The sequence below is a fragment of the Idiotropiscis lumnitzeri genome, chromosome 6 (assembly GCF_059441095.1).
Source record: "Idiotropiscis lumnitzeri isolate Australia: NSW breed Sydney's pygmy pipehorse chromosome 6, RoL_Ilum_1.0, whole genome shotgun sequence".
NCBI lineage: Eukaryota > Metazoa > Chordata > Actinopteri > Syngnathiformes > Syngnathidae > Idiotropiscis > Idiotropiscis lumnitzeri.
The window spans coordinates 3,651,388-3,678,721 of record NC_142396.1 but is presented as its reverse complement, the minus strand read 5'-3'; the positions used below and the strand labels follow the sequence as shown (position 1 = coordinate 3,678,721).

General features: G+C 44.8%; 3 protein-coding genes across 7 annotated transcripts in view; 1 reads left to right on the top strand and 2 right to left on the bottom strand.

Moving 5' to 3' along the window:
• Nucleotides 1–833: 833 nt before the first annotated feature.
• tasor2 (transcription activation suppressor family member 2) lies at nucleotides 834–12,595 on the bottom strand. Of its 3 annotated transcripts, XM_088299344.1 has the most exons (18): nucleotides 12,503–12,595; nucleotides 12,015–12,075; nucleotides 11,622–11,770; nucleotides 11,421–11,516; nucleotides 11,257–11,329; nucleotides 9,284–9,375; nucleotides 9,082–9,219; nucleotides 8,889–8,992; nucleotides 8,619–8,635; nucleotides 6,796–8,535; nucleotides 5,976–6,666; nucleotides 5,464–5,890; nucleotides 3,168–5,354; nucleotides 2,980–3,099; nucleotides 2,750–2,903; nucleotides 2,561–2,666; nucleotides 2,296–2,477; nucleotides 834–1,327 (listed from the first exon to the last, which is right to left on the bottom strand). In XM_088299344.1, exons 2-18 carry the CDS (start codon nucleotides 12,040–12,042, stop codon nucleotides 1,245–1,247), a joined length of 6,387 nt encoding a protein of 2,128 aa, XP_088155470.1. In that variant the 5' UTR covers nucleotides 12,043–12,075; nucleotides 12,503–12,595; the 3' UTR covers nucleotides 834–1,244. The 3 variants fall into 3 exon arrangements, with proteins under 3 accessions (XP_088155470.1, XP_088155472.1, XP_088155471.1); XM_088299346.1 differs by lacking the exon at nucleotides 12,503–12,595 and having other exon boundaries at nucleotides 12,015–12,303; XM_088299345.1 differs by lacking the exons at nucleotides 2,296–2,477; nucleotides 2,561–2,666; nucleotides 12,503–12,595 and having other exon boundaries at nucleotides 12,015–12,191.
• On the top strand, nucleotides 12,288–23,187 carry asb13b (ankyrin repeat and SOCS box containing 13b). Of its 2 annotated transcripts, none has more exons than XM_088299353.1 (6): nucleotides 12,288–12,703; nucleotides 15,117–15,316; nucleotides 17,409–17,559; nucleotides 18,051–18,185; nucleotides 19,314–19,505; nucleotides 19,776–23,187. In XM_088299353.1, exons 1-6 carry the CDS (start codon nucleotides 12,661–12,663, stop codon nucleotides 19,922–19,924), a joined length of 870 nt encoding a protein of 289 aa, XP_088155479.1. In that variant the 5' UTR covers nucleotides 12,288–12,660; the 3' UTR covers nucleotides 19,925–23,187. The 2 variants fall into 2 exon arrangements, with proteins under 2 accessions (XP_088155479.1, XP_088155478.1); XM_088299352.1 differs by lacking the exon at nucleotides 12,288–12,703 and adding an exon at nucleotides 13,605–14,128 and having other exon boundaries at nucleotides 19,776–23,183.
• The window catches only part of LOC148334597 (neuroepithelial cell-transforming gene 1 protein-like), a 14,779-nt gene continuing 9,350 nt past the window's right edge, over nucleotides 21,906–27,334 (bottom strand). For both annotated transcript variants that reach the window (XM_088299349.1, XM_088299347.1), the window contains exons 8-12: nucleotides 27,031–27,107; nucleotides 26,678–26,935; nucleotides 25,061–25,231; nucleotides 24,066–24,252; nucleotides 21,906–23,207 (exon numbers count right to left, since the gene is read on the bottom strand). In XM_088299349.1, the coding sequence (XP_088155475.1) occupies nucleotides 22,939–23,207; nucleotides 24,066–24,252; nucleotides 25,061–25,231; nucleotides 26,678–26,935; nucleotides 27,031–27,107 (962 nt within the window). In that variant the 3' untranslated portion in view covers nucleotides 21,906–22,938. The remainder of the gene's footprint in view (nucleotides 23,208–24,065; nucleotides 24,253–25,060; nucleotides 25,232–26,677; nucleotides 26,936–27,030; nucleotides 27,108–27,334) is intronic.

The following is a 27,334-nucleotide window of genomic DNA, read 5'->3' as shown; positions in this document are numbered from 1 at the left end:
AGATAATGGATGTATATATATATATATATATATATATATATAGGGTTGTCAAAATTAAAGTGTTAACTCAGGTGATGAATCCAAAATTTTGTTAAGTATTTTAACTCAGTTTGCTTTACTTAAAAAATAATTTGAATACTGAACAAATATTGTGCGGCACAATTTTGCCATATTAGCTGTACATTTTAAGCACGTCTCAGGACAAAACATTGTGTTCAAGTTACCACTGCGCCTTGCAAACCAACACTGCTGGAGTGTGGCACTTGTGGGCAGTTGTGAGAAATGTTTTGAAGAAAAATATCTGCAAAGATGTCTCCATTTAGATCGTATTCAAGAATCCAAGAAAGCTATTAGAACAGTCTTTCAATTAAATATACTTTCTATTTAGTGATTTTGCATCAATTCCAAGATATTATTCAAGGAATCTTGTTACAAGCTTTGCAAAATGTGATTAATTGCAATTAATCATGGATTTTTTTTTAGATTAATTAGTTGATGTAATGAATCACTTGACAGCACTAATATATGCTGTCAAGGTTAAAGCATTAACTCCAGAGATTAATCTAATTTTAACTCAGGTTTATTTACTTCAAAAATAATTTGCATACTTTGCAAAGCCAAATCCAAATATCGTACCATATTAGCTGTACTTATTTGGCACATTGTCTCTTTGTTGCCAGGGTAACGGCTGTCGCATTCCATGTGACACGAGAACAGGTGCTAAGAAATATGTGAAATGTTTTTTAATCATCTTGAGTGTGTTTAAATTGCCTGTTCAAGTTGCACCGTATGAAATAAAGCAAAAAGACTTTGCAGACTTGGCTGACAGACACACCTTTTGAAGCCGCCAGACATTGTAGCAACTGAGGTTTATTTCTTTTATTCCATCATTTTACTGAAACTTCTCAAAAATACCATATTTAGATTATTGCATTTTAAATCAGACCTACACATAAACAGGCAGAAAAAAATGTTAAACATTTTACACACCATTAAATATAAAACCTTATTTAAATCCTAAACAATGGCACCTTGGTCATATTCATCACATAAGTCATCAGCTTCGAAAGACATGAATACAAAAAAACGGCACAACAAAGCAGCAACGTTTTGTAGTACGTATAAAAACGTAGCTTGTCCAAAGGTAGTATGTTCTCAGTGAATTAAGTAGTGAGGTTTATCGTTTGCATTGAGCTGCCAACTGCAAGTGCACGCAAAAGACTTGAGGTCAGGCAGGACACGTGTCACGTAGTAAATCGCATCAGGAAAGAGTCGACGGTTACGGTGAGAATTCCGTTCTTCTCAAATTCGTCGGCAGTCCTCTTATCTGGAAGAACCAACACATTTTTGTTAGGCCACCCCTCCAAAACGGAAAATGGAATCATTTCTGTAATCAAGCGGTACCAAGATACTTCCGATTTACTGCTGCTGATCTAAATCGAAACCAGGCCAATTACTTTGCCACGAGAAAGTATTTTTTTCCCCTTTTCCTTTAAGAAAAATCTAAATGAACAACGCTGCCGTCTTCGGGTATCTGTTCACCATTACAGTGCTTTGCAAATGTGCTAAACGCAAACCAGATGAGAGCCTCCTTCATCAATTGAAAAATGGATCGGACTTTTGATTTGTCGATGGCAGTTAACGGTTAGCGTCCAGTTGCCAAACCTAAACGTCCATGGCAGTGAAGGAATGTTTATTTTTGAATCAACATTGTCTGTTGAAATGTAGATTCCGGCGAGCGTTTCGTCTTCCTCTTTTGCAAGTTACCTTCAGATATTTCATCTGCAGCGGTCGAGAAGGCGGCTTTCTCAATTGTTTTTTTTTAACTCATTCTCTGCGAGCCCCGATAAAATGAATTAATTTTTTCGACTTGCATATCCGTCCATGGCAGTGAATTAGTTAAACTGGTCGGAAATCACTTGTTTTTTTTCTGCCACCTGGACACGGGCGTGACGTCACGGCCAAATGCCTCTTTTCGCCATGACTTTGCACGCTCGTCCTGATGGTAATAACTCTGATTGCACGTTTTTGACTTGCTTTCGGGTTCATAATAATAATAATAATAATAATAATATTCCCTTTATTAGTCCCACAATGGGGAAATTCGAGATTGGAACCCAGGCCTCCTGGGGAGACTGGGTCCTGAACGCGGCGCCTTAGACCACTCGGCCATCCTGGCAGCTCAGCGGTCGTCAACCGCGTTCAGCCACCCACAAGTACCATGTCACCTCTCGTTTACAGAAGAAATAAAAAAAATAAATAAATAAAAATGGATACGGTGCCATCATAGCTCACCGGTTGCAAACACAGGAAAACGGGCTGCAATATTCTGGACCTGCAAGTGCACCAAACAAGCAAGATAGTCCGGATGATCCCTGGACTTGGCGTCACAATCATGGTACGGCAAAACGGCACATAGTCCCGTCTCTTGAGCGCAGCTTAACAAGTGCTTCATTTCTTCCGCTTCCGCACTGAACCTGGACGCGGGAGTCAGATGTTAGCCTTCAACAGGACAACGAGTCGAGCTCCGATTTGGAAGAAAGCCGAGGAGCCACGCTACCTTGCGTTCTCTTTGAATCGCCGACCGTCTCTGTGGTGTAACAACCACTTCCACTTTGCTGTTTTGTTCAGCTTTTGCAGGACTTCTAACAATCGTTTGACTTTGCCTAAAGAGTCAGCAACAATCAGAACGGGGCGCACGTTGGCATGCGAGCGTCAATCGAGCGAGCAGAGGCAACAGAAGACGTACCCAGACTGAGCGATTCTAGGGACGGCCGATCCAACATCACAAAGCCGCCGCTGACAAACACTTCTTGATGGGTGAGATGGACGAGATCGTGGGGTTCGTCGATGCCGGCAAACAGCACCCGCTGCGACTTTTTCAGCTCGAGTAGACTTGGAACCTGAGAGGCCAAAGAGACATCAAGACTCGGCAAAAGACACTTCCTTCCGTAGGTGGCGCCATCATTCACTGGTCACCTCAGAGAGATGCTCCGAGAGGTCCTCATTCCGAACGATGATGAGCAGAGACGAAGACTCGTGGCCGAGGAAGAACTGGGTCGGTTGTACCGCTGTGTGACCCGCTGCTTCTAAACAAGTCTTTGGAAAGTTGGAGAGAAATTTTGAATTTTTAAAATCACTCCAAATGATTAACAATTGTTTTGTACCTTTGTTTCCGCAAAGAAGGCATCTTCTGACGTTTCTAATATGTAGAATCTGTATTTAGTTTTCCAGGACTTCATCCTGGGAGTTGCTCCATGTTTGCTTTTTAACGACCTTGAAGCAACTGCGTGATGGGAAGGATCAGGCCGGAGGCTTTGCGAGTTTGACGCTGCCTGGGCTGCCTTTGCATGCCGGTCCTTGGCGTGGCTCGGGTTTGAGGCCCGGCCACGGGTGCGCGCCACCTTGCTTGTCTCAATCTGGCTGCATTTCGGTGTTGGGCTGGCCTTTGTGTCGATCATCTGTGGAATGCTGGGGTTGGAAACATCTGAAGAGAGCTCATTCGGACAATGCCAACAAACTCCTTCTGGCTTCTCATCCGAGGATATGGGCGAGGACGCGTGGTCAGCAACAACTGGCGGACTGCTTTCAGCGGCTTTGAGCACGGACACGGTGCACGGCGACCGCTCGCGGCCGCTTTTTGGAGAAGCGCTTTCTATGAGGAACTCTGTCTCCGTCCGGTTCCGAACAGCCGTTTCGACCGTCCTCCGGGGACCTGTGGGTGGAGTGTTTTCTCCAGAAAAGTCCCCAAGGGCAAATGGAACTCCGCAGTGTTTGTCTTTCACCTTATCTCGCCCTCCTTCCATTAATTTCACAGCAGATTCCAAATCACTTAAAGTTTCAAAGTGACGCAAACCACTTTGTTGATGGTTTTGATCAACGTGGGAAACCATTTCATCTGCCTCACGTGGTTTGGAGCCATCGGTATCTCGAGCCGCATCAAGCTGACTGCTTTCAGCGTCGTCAAACACCGATCCTCTGCACGGCGACTGTTCAACGACGTGGCTGAGAGAAGTTGTGGAAGTGACGATCTCTGTGTCGGTCCGCTTCCAAATGGGCCTTTCGGTCGGACTCGCGGGGCATGCGCGTCTTCCGTTTTTTGCAGATATGCCCCTTCGGGGGATTATCAGCCCACAGTGGACTTGTTCCACCTTATCATTTTGACCTCCCTCAAATAATTGCACATGAGGTCCACGTTTTGCAGTTTCACGCCGGCAGAAACGGTTTTGTGCAAGAGTAGAAAGCGTTTCCTGCGCTTTGATGGATATGGTAGCATCAGTGCCGCCTCGAAAATCGGCCAGGCTGGTCTCGCCAAGCTTCAGCACCGATATTCTGGACAAGGACACTGCGAGCTTGCTTTTGGGAGAAGCGGCTCTTCGTCCTTCGACCTCTTCAATCTGACTCGGGGTGTGTGTGGGTTTCGTACTTTCCCCAGAAAAAAAGGGGGATGGACTCATCACCCCACGGTGGCTCTCCTCGACCTCCTCAAGTGATTGGATATTGGATGGCAATTTTTTTGCAGGTTCACGCTCAACTAAATGAGGTTGTTGATGTATTGGCGCTATGGCAGCCGCCTCCTCGTTTCCACCAGTACCGACACCAAACAGGAAAGGACCTTTTGCTTCGTTTAGACTTTCTGTCCCGCTTGTTACTTGCGGGAAGAACTTGAAGTTTACCGGAGAGATATTTTCAGATGTTGAGGACGGATCAGGAATCCCCACGTTTGGCGCACAGTTGCGACGTGTCATCGCGTTACTTTGACAGAGCATCGCCGACTGCGAGTCGATACGAGTCTCGGGTGGCTGATTTTCCAAATATTCTTGATGAGGTTTTGTATTGTGACCCATTTCAGAATCTTCACAGTCAAGCGCAATTGCGAATGGCCCACGGCTCTGATCACGACTATCGTTTGCAGTTGAAATGCAGGGAGCCTTCTCGTCAGATCCTTCAACAAAGTGATGAAGGTTCTCATCCGATTGTTCACTTGCCAAGACATTTACGTCGCGGATCGTCTTTGATTCTTTGTCCTCCGTTTGATGCAACCCGTCACTCGCTTCTTTGGGAAAATCTTTTTCCGTGAAAGATGAGCCTCTTCCGTGTTTGAGCAACCCGATCAGCTCCGCGGCATCTGCATTCTTAGAGCCGCCTTTTAAATCCATCTCGTCAGTGTCACAATTATGAAACACCTGGTCCAGTCCAGCAACAGTACCGTGATCCTCCGTCTCAACTGAGACAATTGCCATCTCTTCTTGGATGCGAGTTACGTCCCTCTCTTTTGGAGAGGGCGCACCAGCCCGCAGTGCGCTGGCCGCTTTGTTCGAAGCCTCTGCAGAGACAATCGTCGTTTGGTAATTCTGAAAGAAGAAAGACGGCATTTTGCTCAGGGTGAAAAAAACAAACAAAAAAAACCAAACAAACAAACAAACAACACAAGAGTTTGTTTCTGATTTAAAAGTAACCAACCTGAAATGTGAGTTGCGCTTTGAGTCCTGCCAGTGCGATGGGTGAGGAAGACACTTTTGTACTGCTGACTCGAGGATCTGAAGGGTGAACCTCCAATCTATTAACGGTCCCAAGAGACAAGTCCAGAATATCAGATTCCGGATCCAAAGAGGAGGTCCGGCAAAGACGTGAGGTGTTGGAAACGGAACGTTCTGAAGTGTCTTCGGCACCCGACGGAAGAGCAAACGGATCCGCCTCGGGCTGAGACGGAGCCCGGGTTGGACTCTCCGCTTCGGAACAAAACGCCTCGTCTGAATGCGGCTTTGCATTCTGGTCTGAGCCCAAGTCAATAAACCTCGCTGTTGAGCGGCTGTAGAAGAACCCAATCCACATGTGGACAATGAGCCGCATGTCTTCAGTTCCGTCTTGAATGGAGAAATCCCACGGCCTGCAAAAGAGAAAAGAATGAGACGCGTACGCTCAAGTCAACCAGTCAAGACAACGCTTGTCATTTGACACGACTTTGCGCATACCCATGCAAGGCCCGGATGATGGTTCGCTCCTTCGGATCGCTTGAAAACCTGCTGTCGCAACCAAAGTCGTACTTTTCTTCCCATTGCCGTGTGACTTGGACCGATCCATCTTTGCTTTCAAAGCGGCGGGAGCGTTGGAACCCATTCATCCGTTTCCCCTCGTACTCGGAAGCCTGACAAGATTTCTTTTCATTGTGCTCTTCCAAAGCATCGGAGGCGTGCGGTGTTTCAACACCAACCGCTGCATGCGGCTTATGAAGCAATCCGGTAGAACCGCATAAAGGCGACACCCGGAAGGGCGCGCCGGGTAAACCGGCGGGTATCGGGGCCGAAAGGGGTAGTAACGAGTAAGCGTGCTCTTGACACAATAAATGAAGCAAGTCGCTGACGTCCACCAGACGGCTCGGTGACGCTGTGGGTGGAGGGGGCGGTCCAAGCGGAGTATGAAGAAGCGACACGTCACCGGCGACATCATCATCCGCCCTCAAACCTGACCGAGGCAACCGCCCGACTCCTTGGTCTGATTGTGACCCAAGCGGCTCATGATTGGCCCCCAGGGCCAGATCCGCAAGTAAATTCAAAGCATCCGTTGACGAGTTTGAGGTTGGCGTTTTCTTCCTGAGAGAATAATCCCCAACGCGGTCTTTAATGGTTTCATTGACGCGAGATGGCCGTTGGAAGTGCATCCACCCTATCGAGACAAAACAGGACAGTGAAAATCAGAATGAATGGAAAAAAACTAAACAAAAAAAAAAACACTTCAAAGTGGCTGCTCAAGGTGCGACTGGACTAAAAGAACCCAAAACAAATTGTGACTTACATGTCTTTTTAAAGTGTTCGCACGAGATGTTGAGGCGTTTCTTGAGTGTTTTAATTTGATTCCACTTTGGGTAAATGGGGCGAGGCCTGCAAAGGATTTGAGCCTTCTCGCCTCGCGTCTCCAGCTTGCCTTCGCTTGTACGAGCGTCTTTCTGCTCAAACCTGTGCGCCTTGACCGACGGCGAGCTTGAGTCTTCCGCAACTTCCGCTGTACTTGTGATGTCACCTCTTTTTTTCTTCAAACAAGGCTGCGTCTCAGCCCTTGGATCTTGAGGATTGCCATCGAGATGGAGGTGATGTTTGGTTGCCCTCCTCTTTGAGAGCAAGCTCGTGGCTTCATCGTTGGTAGCGCACCGGTCGTGACACGTGGGACTGGCGTTTTCATGAACACGCTCTTGTTGAAGCTGATCTTCATCATCCTCTGACTCTTGAGCTGTGCTTCGGTCCAGACTGCTCACGGTCCCACCGCTCGGCAGTTCCGGAGCGGCTGCGTCGGGGGTCATTGTAGGCGCGGGCAAGTGTGCCACGTTTGCCGTCTCCTTGAGCGACTCGGCCACGTGAGCAGTCGACCTCGAGCCGTGAGGAACTAAGACTCTTCCGCATTGACTTATGACCGGCTTTAAGTTCCAACGCTCGGATTTGTCTCTCAAGACAGCTTCCCGGTCAGTCACGATGGTGCGAGGCATTGTCGCTTTTGCTTTGACTGATTGAATAGCAATAGTTTGAACTTTTCGCCTTTTCATGACCCACTTTCTGAGCTTGCCCCAATCGGCCTTTTTTTGCCTCCTGGTCTGACCATCTTCTGAAGGTTTTTGGAGCTTCTGGAACCGGCGAGTCTCAAACGATTCTTCGGCTTCACTTTTGGAACGCTTCTGGAGCGGTTTCCTTCTTGTGAGAGTCGCAATCTCTGGACAGTCTGAGCCCCTTTTTGGCCTGACAGACATGGGCTCCCTCTTTGCGGGGACAGGACCGATGGGGGTCTTCTCGGTTCCACTTTGCTCGGAGGTGAAGCTCACAATTAGCTCGGCTGGGTCGTCGGGAGTTTTCATGACTGGATCTTTGCTTTTGTTCGGCGCTGGCAAATCATTTGGTGGAGCTGTTGCCTCGGCAGTTGCTTGACCAGTACTTGTCCCCAACTTTGCAGGATTGACTGTACTTTTCTCAGAGGTGAAGCTCACAATCAGTTCTGCTGGAACATCAGGAGAGTGGCGGCTTTGCACTTCTGGATCGGCAGTTTTGTTCAGAACTTGCCAATCATTTGTCGCAGCTGTTGCTCCAGCTTTAGTTTTGCCAGTACTTGTGATCTCCAACTTTGCAGGCGCGACTAAACTTTTCTCCGTCACACTTTGCTCAGAGGTGGCGCTCACAATTAGAGTCTCTCGGTTTTTCACCCCGGGGTCATCAGTTTTGTACGGCATGTCCAAATTATTGGGTGCAGTGGGTGCGACGCTTTTTGCAGTGACGGTCCGCGGAGTCTTTCCACCAATCAGCTGATCTTTTGATCCGGCGTGTGGAAAAGAAGGCAGCAATCCGTCGGCGCCACGGCTAGCAGGTACCAGAGACGGACTTGCTGCCGGTCCAGGATTTAGCATCACGCTATAAGTCTGCCTGTGCTTTTCCACAACATTACACAGTCCTTTGTTTGGGTCCGCCTTTGTTTTCTTGACTTTGCCTTCTGCTAAACGCAGAACCGGCAGAATTCTGAGAATTTCATACGAGATGAAGCCACAAGGTTTGGGCTCTGTGATAAACCAAGAAAAGCATTTTTTGGAGCTGAACTTCCTTGCGACAGTGACAGCCTCTATTTGATCCGCATTGACTTACCCTTCATCGCCAACGCTCTGAAAAAGAAAAACAAAAGCTTAGATCTTTCTTTCTTTGGTCAAGCAGAGGGTACAGTGGAACCTGTCAAGTCCAAATGGCGCATAGGTGCGAACATTTTTGGAAAACTGTCACGGCATGCGAGACCCTGACAAGCATGTTTTCCTTTGATTTTGTTGTGTTGCTGCTCCATAAGCGCTGATTTGGAATTCAAGCAAATTGCAACTTGGTGGTTCCACCGTGTAAGATCCAAAAGTACAATACATTAGTCACCTTCTTTTTTTATATGAAAAAGCGACAACAGCAAACGGGCAAGTGAGGCTGGGCGAGGGCGCCGTCTCGTTGCTTCCGTCGTCGAGCAGCTCGTATATGTAACACTGCGGAAAGCAAAAGGAGAGTCACAACACGTGGGATCGCGTTCCGGCGTGTGTGCTCATCGCGCCGATCTCAGAAGTGCCATCTTTACTTGAGTTTGCTCGAACGCCAGCGACAAGCTGGTTTGGGTCGTCACGGAGGCCAGGTGCTGCGACACGTGGCAGTCAAAGCCCGCACTGGGGGCGCCGAGATTCTCCGTGCGGTGGGCAGAAACTCTTTTGATTCTCCCCTGTGGGAAGGAGAACAACGTCATTGGCAAGTCAGCAGGCAGCTTGTCGCCAATTTGCCAGTACCGTCGTCAGGCGGATTATGGCGATGTAGCCCGATTGTCCGTCCTGCCAGCGCTCGGGGCTCAAACAGTCCGAGAACATTGAGATGTAAACACCTGAAAGAAAGCGTTGAGAAACACAAGTCATGAGAAGTCACACAGTATTCGACTTTGAATAATATTCAAGCAGAATTCTGTTAACTGACTCAGGGAAGGCAATGGTGGCGAGCAATTTATTATTATTATTTTATTTTATTTTTTTACAAGCTCCAGTAATTCTTCAAAAGACCCTTATAAACAGTCAAGAGGAATTGTACATGAAAATGAAGGTGGGGGGATGTAAAACAGGAATATACAAATCAGTGACGGTTAAAATGCAAATATGCAGCGGTTGACCCTAGTTTGAAGTTGCAATATCAACAATCACCACTAGATGGTAGACACGTCTTGGTTGCAATTACACTGCTCAGTATTACAACGCGAATAGGCTCAATATTTTTTTTTATATGGAATATGTACGATTCATTTAGGAAGTCAATAATATTACAATTATGAGAGATTTCTGTGAAATACAAACTGAGTTCTTGCACTGTTTTGAGTTCAGCAGCTTTGTGCTGTCCTTCAAAGGTTAGTTTGATGCACTGTGCCATTTTCGTCCTCTATCTGGTCCGACATGGCTCACCGGGCAGAACTGATGACAAATCCCCCCCCACCCCTCCTGCATTGACGTTGGCCATCCCTGAGCTAGACAGACGCAAAACTGTGCATTTCTATACAGACGAGATGATGACATGAGTATGAGCGTTCCCATGAGCTTGAAGAAAGCAAACGTTAAGGCAACACCCAGAAACCGGTTGGGTGACTTTCTTTCCTTATGCAGCGTCATGAAATGGACTGACGGTTTAGCAAGTTGCTTTTGTTTTTTTGCAGGGGGGGGGGGGTGATAACTATTCAAGAAATTTAGCAAAATATTGACATTTCATCGCATTTCTGCATCACACCTTGTGCGATGTTGATTGTGGCAGTGAAACGTGCCAAGTGGTCGCACAACACTGGACTTTGGCGGCTGCTCATCCCACATGACTCGCAATTTAAGAGTGAACCTTCACAATATTGCTCTTCATCATTCACGCGGTGGCTAGAAGACTGATTTTGAAGTGGGTTTTTTTTTCAGTATACAGGCAAGCTTGAAATTAAAGTTGGGTGCATTCATTGTAGCGCCACCTTGGGCAGGAGCCTCGGGCCTCGGGCCACGTTCACGCGGCCCGTTATTTCAAATCCGTACACATCCCACCGATACGTCGTCCAAAGTCCGATATGAACTCGGCACGCATGGAGAAATGTTCCGTACTTGGGAGGGAGACGACTGACATTAATTGTCGGTGAATCTGCATGACAGTGTTGACGTCTTCAATGTGACTTGAAACATGGAGCATAAAATTGACATTTGTTGCGATTGTATTTGTGCAGCCACACAGACGGAACTTTGATGACAAGCAGCAATAACGCAACGTCATCTTTAGGAGACGCCTCTGACGTGAAGTCACCTTTAGCGGACGTCTGCATGAAATGAAGAGATCAAAAAGCGCCGACTCATTTCCCCAAAATTTTCTTACTCCCTCTCGCGTCGCTACTGTGGCAATACGAGATGATCAAAAGATGAGGGCGGACATGCGAGAGCATATTTACCTCCGCAAACACTGCGCCAGGTGACCTTTTTTGGGCGCACATCACTCATCCTCCTGCTTTACGTGCACACGTGTCAGTCATATCACGGTCACGTCGCTTTCACATGAGACGCCGCATTTGTTTTTGCAATGTCAACAATAGAGGAGGGCACTTGACCCTTTTTTGCCGGTCACTTGAGTGACTTGAAGCGAGCACACTTGGCCTCTCTTAGCAGACCCGCGTGACCTCCTGACTGTGGTGCCGTTAAGCGAACCAGTAGCTCATCATGCCGGTTCCTCCTAAATAGAGGATGTATTTAGTTTGTTTTACCCTTGAGGGGGTCTCCCAAACTGGAACAGGAGCTTGTCCCAGTGAGTACTCCAGTTTGCCCAAGTGCATTGGCCTGCGATAAAAATGGAACAAGAAAAAAAAAAAAGTCAGAGTAACATGAACAAGAAAATGTGTTTGACCGGATTTAGCGCATATGTTTGTACCTTATTAACGTCATCAAACAGCAAAAAGCCATACGTCTCCTCCAGGTCATCTTCTGAATAGCCCGCTTGTTTTCTTTTTGCTCGAAAGGCAGCATACTGAAGTGGGATAGACAAAGCTTAATTCATTGATTCCTCACCAGCAACCCCGCTCCTCAACTTTAACCATTCCATGTGGGCTTTAGACTCTCCAAAGACGTTCACCTTTTGCTTCAAGGCTGTGTTTTGAACGAAGGAAGCAGATTTGTATCTGAAAGACAGCTTGGACTCTTCGTACAAGAATGCATTTTGAAGTGGGGCCAAAATTTTCTGTTTAAAAGCGTCAGAATATTCCGTCACTGGTATTAAAACACCTGCATGTGTGTGAGAGAGAAAGAGAGAGAGGGGGGGGGCAGACGGCACGTTAGGGAAGAAAGTGCAAGCATAGACAATTGCGAAATGCACAACAACTTCTGTTGCCGTTTGGCCGCACTAGTCGAACTTTGATGGCAATTAACACAGAATGAGGTGATCGCGGCGGTTCTGTTTTGAAAGACGGCAAACATTCTGATTGGCGTGGATTTACGAAGGCGAAAGTGAAAGTTAAATGTACTCAACTCGAAGGGGAATCGGTTCCACTTTCCATTTCGGAACTCAACCGAAACGCCGTCCTCGTGTCCTTTTTCGAAAACAAATATTTGTTGTTGTAAACATGACACTCCCTAAAACAAGTCACAGAAAGGAATCTACTGCGAAGCCCACAAATGTAATTTCGCTTCGCGTCCGCAAACAAAACAAAACAAAAAAAAACATTGTTGCTCGGCAATTTCCCAACCAGGAAGTGAGGATCCGGGCCACGTAGCACATACAAATTACAACAGCAAAAAAAAAAAAAAAAAACTTTGTTTAATTTCACTTATGCTCGTCAAACAAACGCGAGTGAAAAAAGAAATGCTGTCGGGACACAAAGCGACGCGAGTCCGCTCGCGACGACGACGACGACGAAAAACGAGAAACGAAAGCAAACGCCTTGCCAGCGGTCGCATCCATTTTGAAACTTGTCAAAGGCAAACTCGAGCTCGCGTGGGAGTTGCTCAATTCCTCACCCGAGCGGTCTCAACTCAAATCCTCGTCGGCCATTCCGACACTTTCCGAGGATCACAGCTCATATTACTTCGACATGTTGACTATTTAATGCACGTAACAGAAGGCTTACTTCACGTGTGTGCTTGTCTTGGCACCATTGGAAACTTTTTACATCCAAATGATCTTACGGACAAGTGGAGCATCGTGGGAATGCATGAAAGGCGAGGCAGCTTCATTTTTTACAGCGCATTTCATAGCCAATGTTACTCAATGCGCTTCAACAGCACAATTAAAAGTACAATATTACAAAGTTTGTCGTGAGCGCTCCCGACAAAATATATTACACAATGTTTGTCGGTTGAGGCTGACTGTATGGAGGACTGAAAGTGCAAAAATGAAATAAGTGAAAATTGACATTAATTAATATTCACTCATTCATTAAAAACTGAATTAAATAAATACATGCACCTTGAAATTAAAAAAAGGCGTAATTAATTAAATGTTTCATTTTTAATTAAATATGAACATTTATTAATTAAAGTTTTAAATTAAACATTGCTCTTGTTTTGGTTCTGAATGAGGAGATGGGTTTTTGATGTTGTTCAGTGCAGGGGGGGGTCTATTCTGGTGGGAAACCGTGCCATTGGCCACCCCCAAATTGTGAGAAATCATAACTAAAGACATGCCTTATAACCTTAAACAGAAAGCTGCTATGTAGTAGTTTATCAGCTTAATTTTAATTGCTTGCCTGCGTAATTTTAGCCCGTTAAGAAAATAGAAGCAGTAGAATTTTAAAATGGTCCTGGCATTCTTCCATTTTTGTGTATGTGGCTCTCAAATAAAAGAGTTTGGACACCCTTTGCTGTAAACAGATTGCATGCTCCAAAATTTTAAAAACGTTGTCTGAATCAGAATTGGAATAGATTCGTACATTTTTCAATTATGAAATTTATGACTTTACTATTGCGTGAGCTAGGCTAGTAATAATGCGACATGTTCCGATTTGCATACAAATTCCATATACTATACTGGTACTGTGGAATCAGAACTCTTTAAAAAATTACTGCCAAAAAAGGGACAGAATTAATGCCCAAAAAAAACAAAATTTGACAGACGTTAGACAAAACTGACAAAAAAAAACTTACTAACTTCAGGAATTAATTACTGGACAGCCAAAAATGTGGCATTTTCTGACAAAAATCTGTCAAATCCCAAAAAATTGAGAGAAATCTGACAAAAAATCCCCCAAAATACAGTAATTGGCAAACAATATTAAATTTTACCCAAAATAAACATGAATGTAAAAGGAAAAAGACAAAACGCTGACAAAAATCTGACTAAAAAGTGAGCAAAAGAAGACACGTTCCTGCTCACTCAGTTGTTTTTCGTTATCTTGCGCGTGTAATGACGTCACGTTTCATGCGAGTAGACTACAGTTCCCAGAGGTCCTTGCTTTCGCCCTGATCGAGGGACTTCTCCGAGCAACACACGCGCACACGCGGCGTGTTTTAGCTGCGCTCGTTCGGCAACACGACACGACGTCTTTCCGGGGTCGCGATGCCTCCCGTCGTTCGATAAATGTCAAAATGGTACAAATGGCGACATGGAGATAACGCGAAACAGGCCGTCCTTGTACGGAGACATCGGTAAGCAGCTTAGCATTAGCACTGTCTCTGCTCGCTAAGTGGAAAGCAATTTGCTGCTTACTTGATCACAGCTTCTGCACACGCCACACGAAATGTGCATTCAAAGCTAGTATGAGATTGTATGAGAATCAAGTTGGAAAAAAAAATCAAATTGTTTTTAGAATTTATTTGTCATTGTAAAATAAGAGAGCTGCACAAAGAACAACTGGATGCGAATAAGCAAATGAAATTGCAATATAAAGAAAACGCAATTCCAAGATCATGAGAATAACATTTTAATCTGGGATATCAATCGAAATTTGGGAGAAAAAAGTTGCAAGGTCAAAATAAGTACGATGATTAATTAAAACAATATAGAAGTTATTCACGAGAATAAAACAACAGCAAGCTCAATTTATATATTTTTTTGTTTGTTTTTTAATCAGGAAAAAGACAAGCTCACATTTTCAATTTCATCAATTTGTTTCAGAGACATCAATGCAAAACGTAGGAGTCCAAAACCGCCTCCTGGTAATGAGCATGATGGCCTCATGTTTTTTTCTTCTGAATTTTGGTGGCGATTGTTCACCATTTCAGACGACGCGTGACAAACCACACAATATTACAACACTGGCCTGCCTACTGTAACGTAGACTGCTGAGACAAAAAGAAACAAGCCGAGCGCCGAATGGGCCGTGCCAATTTGTCTTTTAGGGGGCTGGATTAATGCTGATGTCATTTTTACGTGCATACCGATTACTATATCCAAGTGCCAATGTTCAGCCTGATCAAGTGGCCCTTTAAAATGAATCTCACAAATGTAAATGCATTATTCTGACGATCTAAAGTTCAAACAATGTTTTTGTCAATTTCTATAATATTTCATTTTACACTCAACCACAATTTAAACTTACTGTCAAATGAACACCTTTGATCATTCTTACCTCAGTGAAGGGGGGGTGGGGGTGTGTGCACTGGATGAGAACAGATGAGATCTTGTGCTTTGCAGCTCACGGTTTGGGATTCTGGACGGAGCGCTCGGCGGTGCACGAGGCGGCGGCGCAAGGGCGAGCGGCGCGGCTGCAGCAGCTGATCGGCGACGGGGCGGCCGTCAACGGCGTGGCCGTCGACTCCATCACGCCTTTGCACGAGGCCTGCATCCAGGGACACGCGCGCTGCGTCGCGCTGCTGCTGGCCGCCGGGGCGCAGGTCACAACACGCCACTTCAACTTTGCACTTTAGCGCCGCAGGGCAACCGTACATGATATCGACCTTGAATTACGAGGATGGCAATCGGACAGTTAAGGGGAAGACCCCAAGAAAATACAAATCCACTGGAACCTTAGTTTTGGTGAGGTGAGTCATCTGTTCCAAAAAGTCTGACAGAAACCCAATTGTACACAATCCAAAACAATATTTCCTATGGCAAATAATGTATAAACCATTAATCTGTTCCAGACTTTCCAAAATATTACCGAAAAAAAAAAAAAACAACAATTCATGGAGAAAAGCTATAGTTTAACATACAGAAAACCATGTGGAATAAATTGCTCCATTGAATAAAGAAATATTAAACATCACTTGGACTTAGTTTTGAGCCAATGCAAGTGATGGTCCTTCTGACCTTGTGTTCGCGCCTTCTATTGTCAATAAGTTTATAGTGCAGCTAAGCAGTGAATTACGTGATTGACTCAGTCAGCTTCACTCCAGTCCTTGCTCACCAAATTCTCACCAGACTTCAATTCATCTGACAAAATAGAAAGTTCACTGAAACGTGTCCAAGACAGGAAAATGGCTGGCACGCACATGATGCAATGCGGCGTGACGAAACATTCACAAGACTTACAACAAAAAGATGAAAAAAGTTTCACTTGGGCATAGATTGCTTTGTGTGAACACTTGAGTTCAGATTTTTAGAAAGTGGCATCAAATGTTGCCCCCCAAAAATGGTTGAAAACCAATTCTTATTCAAACTACAAATACAGAGGTTTCAAATGTAAACTGTAAGCCAAAGGTGTCAAACTCAAGGCCCGGGGGCCAGATCTGAGCCGTGGCCCGCGAAGGGCAAATCATGTGTGTCAACTTCCTGTTTCTCGCACATTTCCTAAACTTTTAACAACATTGAGATCTGAGATATTGCCATTTATTTGTTAGCAATCCTCAATACTTCCCTTATAAAATAAATTGAAGACTAGTTGAACCAACAATAACTTACTGGCTTCCGAGCTCAAAACTGGCTTTCCATCAATTTGTTGTGTGTATGTGATACCGTAAGGTGATCACGCATTTATGAGTTCACATGTCCGAGTCATAACGGACCTCTGAGGGACACCATAACTACGATGTGGCCCGCCGACAAAAATGACTTTGACACCCCTGCCTTAAAACAAACAAACACAAAATACCCTGGATTATACCAAAACAAAAACTAATACATGCTCAACTAAAATGAACTACAGTAATACCCCGCTACTTCGCGGTTCACCTTTCGCGGGTTAAGTGCTTCGCGGGTGTAAAAAATATTCGGGGGCATTGTAGTTTCGCCGAGCGGCACGACGGGGCGCTGGAGCGGTTAGACGGCCGGCGTGCGCCGAAGAAGAGCGTAGGCGAAGAGGAGAGTGGACGAAGAAGAGCAAGTTCCCCCGGGCGCGGTTCGGACCGTACGAGAGCTCCGGAGGAGGCCGGCCGGCGTGCGTCACAGTTACGGCGAATAGGAGCACCTTCCCCGGGCACGGGCGGGGCGAAATGAAACCGAGTTCAACCGAACGGAGACACGCTTCGGGGGAACAGGTCCGGCGTGCGTGACAATTAAGCCGGAGAGGAGCACCTCTTCCGCCCGGACACGAGCGCAGTCAGTTATGAATGAATAAATGAATAAATAAATAAATGAATGAAGAATGCAACCTTTCATTTCACAGGGCACACCGGACGGCGTACCAGCAGGTAAAAGTCGAAGTAATTGAATAAATACAAAAATAAAGGCTGGGGAATAAAAAAATAAGTTTTAATAATAATTTATTTTTTGTTATAACATGAATTTCATCCTCTCTCTCTACCCGTATATATATATATTATTTTATTATAATTTTTTTTTAAGCATTTTTGAAGGTGCGCCGCTACTTCGCGGATTTTCAGTTTTCGCGGGTGGTCTTGGTCCCCATTAACCGCGATAACCGGGGTATTACTGTATTTAAAAAAAAAAGAAAAACCCTCTCCAAAAACCATTTCAAACAAATGTCATTCGCAAATAACGTCAAAATCCAACGACTCTGTTGGCGCCGAATGACGTCCGTCTCCACAGGTGGACGCCCGCAACGTCGACGGCAGCACGCCGCTGTGCGACGCCTGCGCGGCCGGCAGCCCCGAGTGCGTCAAGCTGCTGCTGGAGTACGCCGCCACGGTCAACCCGCCGCTCTTCACGTTCTCGCCGCTCCATGAGGCCTGCCTGCGAGGTGAGCCGCACTCGCAAACGCAAAATGACAACACCCACAAGGAGCTGCTCGAGGCCGCAACTGCCTCGCAGATGCCCGCACGCTCACTCCCAGCCCACGGGAGTCTCTTCCACTAACCTGACTCTAGTTATTCATGTCACACACAAGGCCACGCCCCTTAAAGGCACACATCCAATAAATCAATACAATAGGAGATACAGTCATTAGACTTGCCATTGTTTTGTGTTATGTTAGAAAACAGTAACAACACAAAAGTGTGTTTTTAAACCGGAAGTCAACCCCCCAAAATTTCTTGATAAGAATAAGATTTACGCAGTCAAAACACGGCATTCTGTTGGATATTGTGTTTGTGGAATATGAATGGATGAATATCGCGCTCGCTCACGGCCAATCACGGCTCAGTTGGAGAAAACAGGTGAGCCGTGATTGGTTGTTACCTGAGCCATGAGTAGCCGCGATGTCCTTTTCAAGTTGTTGTTTTTGTGCGACAGGTAATTTGGATTGCGTGGCGCTGCTGATCCAACATGGCGCCTCCGTGGAGGCGCACGACTGCCACTACGGAACACCGCTGCACGTCGCCTGCGCCAGCAAACACTACCACTGCACTAAACTGCTCCTCAACGCCGGTCAGTCAAGTCCATTTTATTTGTATAGCCCTTAATCACAGACAGTCTCAAAGGGCTTTACATAGCCACAATCGACATCCCCGATCTTAACCCCCAGGAGGGCAAGGAAAAACTCACAAAACCTCATTAGGGGAAAAGTGAGAAACCTTGAGAAGGGACCACAGAGATGGTGGAGTCCCCCTTCCAGGATGACCAGGCTGCAATGGATGCTAAGTGGGCAACATTTGACACATACAATGATGCTATGCAATATTAGATGAGATCATGTCAGGCCTCCAGGAATTAAAATAAATAAATAAATGAAATGCTAAGATGAGACACCTTTTCTTTGCAGTTATTTTCTCTTTTCCTTTTTATTGGGAGCCAAAATTGGAGAATTTGCGGGCAAGCTTCACATGCGAGTGAAGTACAATGAAGGCAATGTGATGCCCTCATATTTGGGCAAGGTGAGCCGCAGTGGCAAATGCATTTGCCATCCATTTGGGCAGATTAGTTGTTTTGTTTTTGTTTTTTCTTATTTTCAATTTTATTTTATTTTTTTTTAAACATGGTTTGTTTGAGTTTTCTAAATTCATGCGTTGGATGTTTTTGTCGGTCACGTTTTGCGCATTTTTGGTGGTCTGACTTTCTCTTATTTATCTAATTGATATATTTGTTGTATTGCACTGGAGAGGGGAGCACTCTAATCTCGTTGCACACTTGAGTACAATGACAATAAAGGGATTTCTAATTCTAATTCTCCATTTTGTCAGATTCATTCTGATTTTGACCAGAACCATCGCATTTATTATCATCTTACTAATGTATTTGTTTTTATTTTTCGGTCTACCTTTGCTGACATTTTTTGACGTCTTCTCTTGTGCTGGTGTTAAATGTGCCGTTTTGGATTTCTGACTGTTGTCCATGATATTTCTAACCAGTTTGTTGGATTTTAGTTTTTTTTTTTTTTTTTCCCACTTTAAATGAAGTTACATTTTTTGTCATGTTTTGATGAGGTTTTCATTTTTAATTTCAATGTTTGTCATTTGTTTTGGTCCAATATTTTTCCACGTACAATTTTGTCCTGTATGTGGTTAAAGTCAGTTTTCTCAACGCGACTGGCGTTTCTTTGCTTTCCGTCACTTGAAGGGGCCAACGTAAATGCGGCCAAGCTCCATGAGACGGCGCTCCACTATGCCGCCAAGACGCGCCAGGTGGACCTGATCGAGCTCCTGGTGGAGTTCGGCGCCGACCTGCATGCCCGAGACAACGCTGACAAGAAGGCCATCCATTACGCGCCGCTCGGCTCACCGGCGCATCTCTGCTTTCGCTTCTACGAAGGTACGGACGCAAGCAACAACTCGCATGTTGCACAGCTTTTGTGCGCCGTTGCCTTTGCTTACGATTCTCCCAACATCCAAGTTGTCCATCTATTTATTTATTTATTTTCTTTTCAAATTATGCTTTTCATTTATATATGGTCCGTTTTTTTTTTTTTTAAACGATTTTAAAGTGTCAAGCCAAAGTACCGCTGCATGTGCTGAATGCTAATGCTAATGCTAACGCTAACAATTGGCATTCACTGTTGGAGTGTTTTTGTTTGGACCGCAGACACGCCGCTGAGCCTCCAGCAGATGACGCGGGTGGCCCTGAGGAGGATCCTGGGCGTGAAAGCGCTGCACGTTTTCTCTAAGATGGATTTGCCCAATCGAATGGTGGCGTTTCTGTCGTATGCGCCGTCTCCCGTCTTCGACATCTGACGAGACTTTTTTTGGCCGCCGGCGTCATCTACATCAACAGGCCTCGGCAGGATCAGTAGTGACGCATTCATTTCACTTTGACTGACCGGCAACCAAACGCACCAGCGCGGCGCTTTCGTACGTCGCAATAAGTCAAATCCATGAAACAGAAAGAAGAATTCGCTTAAAATATGCACCGCCCGCTCATGTCTCAGCCGTAGACTAGAGGCTGACATTTTTGGGGGAATCCCGCGGGATGATCAATTTATCTTTAATCTTCTGACGAGGACGGGACAGGATTTAATAAATAAAAAAAAATAAAAAAAGGGAGGGTTCCGGTATGCTCGCTAACTCCCAACCTTTCAGTATGCCCTGGTAGTATGAGCGCGAGTTTTAACGCTTAGTCAGCAATGGCGCTCCACCTGTGTGGCGGAAGCTTTTTACTCATGTTCAGTTTTTACTGTGGTATCATTTCCTTTTTTTGGGGGGCGGGGTGTCTTTTATCGTTATATCAAATAATTGACTTGCTTTGTCAGCCGCCGCTTGCGACATATTTAACAAATGATATATTTTAAGTCACTCTCAATCGTTTCATCATACAAAACCTCCGGTATGTCAATTGAGATGACGGCACATCCGCAAAAATGGTCATGCCGTACCGCGCCCCAAAAACATCGCTCGCACCGCTGCAGAAGTTAATGGAGAGCACTGCAGCAGGAAAAATAAGTTGCGCTAAATAGTAAGAGTCCACGGGGAGAAAGGAGGTGACAAACTTTGTATTTTGACTATTTCGTTCGTTTTTGGTTGTTTTGTTACCTGACATATTTCGGCGAGTCTTTCGCCTCGTTCAGAGTGTCACATGATGGTGTCTTGTCACGCCGTCTTTATCAGCTGATGTTCCACGAGCGAGGCACCAAGAACATCAACAGGGACGAGGGAGCCTCCCTCCTCTCGACCACCTGGAGGGGGGGCCTCATGGAACATCGGCCGAGTCACAAGAGACCATCATGTGACACTGAACAAGGCGAAAGACTCGCCGAAATATATCAGGAAACAAAACAACCGAAAACGATATGGTCTGCTATAAATGAATCGGTCAAAATATGAATAAGAAGAAGACGACCAAATGAACTGAGTCCAAATAAATACAAACTGTTCAAGATGAGTATGTAAAATACAACAAGTTGAAAAAAAATTGCGGGAGCGGAACGAGAGTGGGAGGGGATGAGAGTGGTTTTCACCAGGAAAAGATATTATCTACTATGGGACAGGACGGATGTTTTTTTCTGTGGGAGCGGGACAGGACGGGAGTGAACCTATTTTTCAGTCCACTGCCAGAATTTGTGGACGCATGGTTTATTTTACGAGAGCCTGTTGACGTACCGTGTCTCCACCTGGTACGGCGGCTGCACCGAGGCGGACAGAGTGAGGCTCCAGAGGACGGTCAAAACAGCGCAAAGGATTATCGGCTGCCCTCTCCCCTCACTGTCGGTCATCTACACCGCCCGGTGCCTCAGAAGGGCTCTCAATATCGTCAAAGACAATACCCACCCGAACTCCCACCTGTTGGACCTGATGCCCTCTGGCAGGCGCTACAAGGACCAATAGACTGAGAAAGAGTTTCTTTCCAAGAGCCATCTCCATTCTAAACTCTCACACACACACACACACACACACACACACACACACACACGACCACCCGCACCTTGCAGAACAGCAACGTGCTGTGTTTTTATATATCCTATTCACTATTATTTTCCATTGCACTAACTCTTCTCTTATTTATCTAATTTGTATATTTATCGGAATTATTTTTGTATTGCACTGGAGAGGGGAGCTCTCTAATCTCGTTGCACACTTGAGTACAATGACAAAGGGATTTCTGATGATTCAGATTTTTATTTATTTTAAATCTCTTGTCTTTCTCTCGCTTCTCCCTCAGGTTGTAGACCTGTCTGCAACGCACACGCGCATTGTGCGCAAATACAAGCAGTCACAACCATTTCAAGGACAAACGAGCAGGTTTTTATTTTCTCAGAGCATTTCCTCTGACACGAATACTCGCATGTTCTACTTGTACAACTTGTACAACAAAAAAACACAGGACAAAACAAAACGACAAAAACACTTCATGCTTCCACAATGCAATCCTGCCGTCTCCAAAGTTGCAATGACATCACATTTACATGACAACTCCTAAGTGGGACGAGCTGACAGACGTAGGAAAGCCGAAATCTGCTCAGACCAGCGGTTCCCAACCAGCGTGCTCCACAAGATGATCCAATTTCCCTTATTTGCTCTAACATTGATGATTTCATGACAAATAATTGATGGACCGCTCAATCAAATTGAATGAGTTGCATCAGGAATTGCATTCGCGAGTGGGTCAAGTCCATCTTGTTTCGCTGTCGAGAGTTGTTGAACCACGGCAGATTGAAGTCAATTGAGATGAAATCAGGATTTCATTTTCTTGGGAGGTATGCCATAAAATGTGAGATTGTTTTTTTTTTCTTTTGTACAACTGGCTGATAATGAGTTAGCACACTCCAATAGTTTGTTGACACGCACCTTTTACAAATCTTCCAAATAAATTCGATCACTCACAATTGGAGTGGGCTAAAGACATGAGAATAAATCTCATGTCACACAACCAACAAAATGGGACCAAAAGAGGTCATGTCGCTTTTGTCATCCAGCCAAAGAGCGTCAAACTGCCCTGCCTGCCGCTACTCATCAGCGTAGTAGATTAACAAACGGCATTTTCTCAATCGTAAATCATTCTCAGATGATTTACGTGAAATGGAAAAATTCCTCGCAGCACATTTGACTGGTTGCACATCGCAAACTTAGCTGACGGGTGAGTTTGTCATCTGAGGACACAAAGACATCCGACTCACTTCTGACAAACATGGACGGAAATGACTAAAGGGTTTTTTTTTTTTTTTTTTTGTTATTTGGTTTACGTTCAGTCTGCTACACACATTTAAAAAGATGAAATAAGTGGTTCAGCCATTCATTCATTCATGCATTCACCTCTAGACTCCCGTCTCTTTCCTGTTGATGGAGATCCTTGACCTTTGCGGCCGGAGCTGAGGTCCCGCCGGCGGACAGTTCTCGTCTCCGTGACAGACGGCCGACGAGCGCCGCTTAGCAGGTGTAGAACCGCCAGCCGGAGCGCCATGCTGCGCCAAGGCGCCGCGCAGACAGTTGAGCCACTGCTGCTTGTGGTAGACGTCGTTGACGTACAGCGTGTGCGATTGGCCGTGGGACGGGTCTGACGAGCTCACTCGGAAAACATTCTTTGCTATTGGGGGGGGGGGAAGGGGAGTGGGAAGAGGAAGGCGTGAATACCCGTTGGAAAAAAATACTCTGCGAGGAAAAATGAGAACGAATAAAAGAAATTAAATAAATCTGACAATAGTAAGTTAAATTCTGGAAAAATTACATTGATACAAAAAAAAAAAAAACAAGAAACAAAAATTGACAAATCCTCAACCTAGGATAGAAATCTGGCAAATATGTGATCACAAATTTGCAAAAGATGACAAAAAAAATCAAAACTGCAAAACAATCAACCAACAAAGCTGAATAGATAGTTTAAATTGAATTTGATACGAATCGGAAGAAGAAAGAAAAAAGCCTTGCAATTACATGACACACACAAAAAAAAAAAACTGCAACTCTGATAAAGGTCCCAGGACATGAATAATAAACCCAACCCAAATATGGCAAAAAAAAAAAAAAAGGATTTTTCAATCCTTGAGCAACGTTGGACAAAAGTAGAGCATAAAAAGTACATTGCGCCGGTTTTTTTTGCCTCTCAATTCACTCAGGTTGCAATGTATGTAAAGCTCAATCACAAGTCACGTTTTTGCTCACAACACAAAGCAAACACTTAAAAGAAATAAATCCACTGAGTGACCGCTTGATATTGGGAAAATTTGAAATTCAAGGTACCAGTCGAGAACAAGAAGAATGCGTTCCCTCACACAAAATTGAAAACCTAACAAAGAATGTCTGCTAGCCCAAATTGTGAAAAGCCACAAATTGCCTCCTTACCAACTTCCCGCAATCGCCGCACCAACCCCCCCCAAAAAAAAAAAATGAAAGTAAAAAGAAAAAGACCAGCTTGCATGTTGACGTGAAAGTGTTGCTCGTGCACCTTTGTCAGCATTGGTGAAAGCCCCCCTGAAGGAGCCCCCCAGACGGACCTCTCCGTCCTGCAGGTCCTCCAGCGTCAGGTCGCGCACGCGGATGGGCTGCCTGTACACCTGGAAGCAGCTACGCTCGTTGCGCGTCACCGGACGGGTCAGAACCAGAAGCTCCGAGAACAGGAACACGTGCAGCCTCTGCCATGACATCAGCATCATGCGTCATGCAAAATACAGCTCAGGCCAAATATTGATTTTATTTGGGGCACAACTAACAAATAAATCAATCAACACGTCATCTGTTGATTATTTTGTTGACAAAAATGTTGATCATTCATTTCCAACTGTCTTACTTAGCTTGAAGAGGAAAAAATAATCAGGCGGCTTTCATGAAGGACTACAGAAATTTGACAATATTTTGCATTACGAGGCTGAAATTTTGAGCATTTGTACCATTTTAAATAAAGTAAATTGTTTTAAAAAAAAAATTATATATTTGTTGATTGGGTACTTGTCGCTTGATCGATTAGTTCCCGCACTTGTAAATGTATTCAACGTGCCATAACCAATCAAGTATGCAAAGGCATTCACAAATCTTGCAAATGAAGTAACTTGAGTTTCGTTTTTAGCAATGACAAACTTGCTTTATTTTTTTGCTTTGCATTGCGAAGCAGAAAGTGAAAGTTTTTTTTTGAAGGCTCATTTCTTTTTCTGCTCCTGCTCGTTTTCTTGAACCCAAAAATGTTGCTTCAAAAATAATTTGGGCTAACAAAATGTAAACATGTTTGCCTCTCTCACGTGTTAAGGGAAGCAATGAAACCTGAAATAAAAAAAAGAAATGAAATGGTGGAGCAGGGAATGGTGAATCACAATATAGTGAATGAACACTGTTTCGCAAAAAAAAAAAAAAAAAAAAAAAAAAAAAAAAAAAAAACCTCGGGTGATGGTTTGGACACCCCTCGTCTAATGAATTTCGATGGGTGCGTGTGTGAGAGTGAACTTTCACCGAGCCGCTCTTGTTCCTGAGCTCGCCGTGACACATCAGGCTGGTGCAGCTGTCAATCAAAGGGTCCCGCTGTTTGTCGTCCAGATACTCCAGCTTGTCCACGTAGTACTGACACTCGCACTCGCCTTTCCTCACGTTGATGTCGGACAGAATCTCCTGGATGATTGACACCTGCACGGGCAAACCATGTGAGGACTCAAATGCACATTTAGACAAATTCCTCATTTTCATTTCCACACAAATGCTGTTCCCGTTTCCGGATTTCAGAGGCAGGAGACATTCATTGTTTGGGGATAACATTTTCTTTTTTTTTTTTCAAGGGGTTAAGAAAATGGAGGATGTGAAACTTTTGGGAACTGCCAGCCTGTGAAGTTGTTTGAGACTTTTGGTGATTCTATACACTAACTTCACTTCTTAATTTAAGAAAAACAAAAGGTTCATTTTAGAATTTATTTTTATTAAGAGCCATTTTTAATAATTAAGTACACTGGAAATAAAGATGATAAAGATGTCCTTAAATAGTCCCACAATGGGGAAATTTGCAAATGTCAATTAACAGTTTGACCTTGAAGTGTCAAAATGAAGAAAGTACAAACTGAATTAGGAAGAATACGACTAATCCAACTACACATTTTCAACCAAATATACTTTTTTATTGTCGTGTATTTTTACTGATTGTAAAAATTCTATTTTTTTTTTTTAAGTACTAAAGTTGTTGTTTTTTTTTTTCCGTTTCAAATTTTTGCACGGTACTTATAACGATGGCAAAAGATTCAGAGAAGCAAGATCATCTTAAATATCAGCCTCGATCTAATGTGATCGAAAAAACTCAAACGGTAATTTAGCATTTTCTGCGTTGTTTTCTTTTTGCGTTTGAGTTGCTTTTACTTTGCAAACGCGAGCGTTATGGAATCTTTTGTCGCCAAAACAAGTATTGTAAAAACTGAAAAAAGTTGAGCGATGACTTTTTTCTAGTTTTACATTTGCACTCAAGTAAATTTCAGAGGGTTATTTTTTTCCAAGTCAGCGAGTTGAATCATCAATTTTACTTTGACCAGAGAGTTGCTTTTGTCCGCTTCTCATCAAGTAGCAAGCGAGTCTCGAGTAGAGTATCGAGCAGGGGTGGGCCAACTCTTGGAATGGCGGGCCACAATGGCTTGTAAAATTTGACGGAGGGGCCGGACCAGGAGCAGATGGATGGAGTGTTTTGGTCACCTCACCTCATTGGCGGAAAAAAATTATATTTCATTTGAAATGAAAGTGAACAAAAGCATTACGACAATATATATGTCGTTGAAAAACGATCGTGTTTAGAAAATAAAACATTAACAAGGTTTATCCATTTAATTTTTTTTCCAAGTTCGGCGGGCCGGATTAAAACGTTGAACGGGCTGCATGTGGCCCTCGGGCCGTAGATTGCCCACATCTCGTTTGAAAACACATTTTTATTCTTTAACTTTTGACTCAACACGCGACTGTCGCTGTTCTGCTCTTATGGTGTTTTAATTAGTGTTCTAACTTCTATGACACCATATGGAAAGTGTTTTGTCACAGAAATGCGCAAGATCAATAAAGTCGGATTGTATTGCACATTTGCCAGCGAGCGTGCTTTCGTACCGCCAACTCCAGCTTGCCGACGTCCGGGTGGTCGGCAGGCGTGTGCCTCATGATCTCGCGCAGCAGCAGCGGGTACTTGACCAGACGCGAGCGCGGGATGTCCAGGAAGCTCCACAAGTCCAGTTTGCGGCTGAAGGGCGACTCCAGGCAGCGCTGCAGGAAGTCCTGTACTCGCCGGTCCTGCTTCTTCTGGTCCAGAAGCGCCTTGGCCGCCAGCTGGTTGCCGCAGTAGTTTCTGTAGGCGTTCAGGCCCGGAAGCTGGGGTGCGGGACAACCACGTCATACTTGGACCGCCCACAAACAAATTGCCAGCCGGCCGGCCTGCTTGCTTGCTTGCTTTGCATCACTCTCACCCAGTCGATCACAATTTGTCCGATCTGAGCCACTGTCCCGTCGGGGCTGGTTCCGTCAGTCAGCTTCGTCAAAAGAGCTGCCCCGCCACCCCACCCCACCCAAAAAAGACAGAAAGAAAGCAGAAAGTTGTTTGCATCAATATCAAGGTGTCAAGACCTGACAAAGGCAGAATCGGATGTTAGCAACCGTCAGAACATCAAAATGGCTCGAGAGTGAGCCCACTTAATTGTCTTTCAAGCTACAGATTTTTTTTACCTTAACTCATCATGAGAAGAAATTTGGGATACAAATATAATAGAACAA

Bases quoted from the DNA above. Each gene is read 5' to 3' on its own strand.
- tasor2 (XM_088299344.1), bottom strand. From the start codon at position 12,042: ATGGAAAGTGGAACCGATTCCCCTTCGA. The intron at 3,100-3,167 runs GTACAAAACAAT...AACTTTCCAAAG, and splicing joins CCTTCTTTGCGGAAACAAAG to ACTTGTTTAGAAGCAGCGGG. The intron at 2,667-2,749 runs GTACGTCTTCTG...CTGACTCTTTAG, and splicing joins CCTAGAATCGCTCAGTCTGG to GCAAAGTCAAACGATTGTTA.
- asb13b (XM_088299353.1), top strand. From the start codon at position 12,661: ATGATCTTACGGACAAGTGGAGCATCGTGGGAATGCATGAAAG. The intron at 18,186-19,313 runs GTCAGTCAAGTC...CGTCACTTGAAG, and splicing joins TAAACTGCTCCTCAACGCCG to GGGCCAACGTAAATGCGGCC. The intron at 19,506-19,775 runs GTACGGACGCAA...TTTGGACCGCAG, and splicing joins CTGCTTTCGCTTCTACGAAG to ACACGCCGCTGAGCCTCCAG.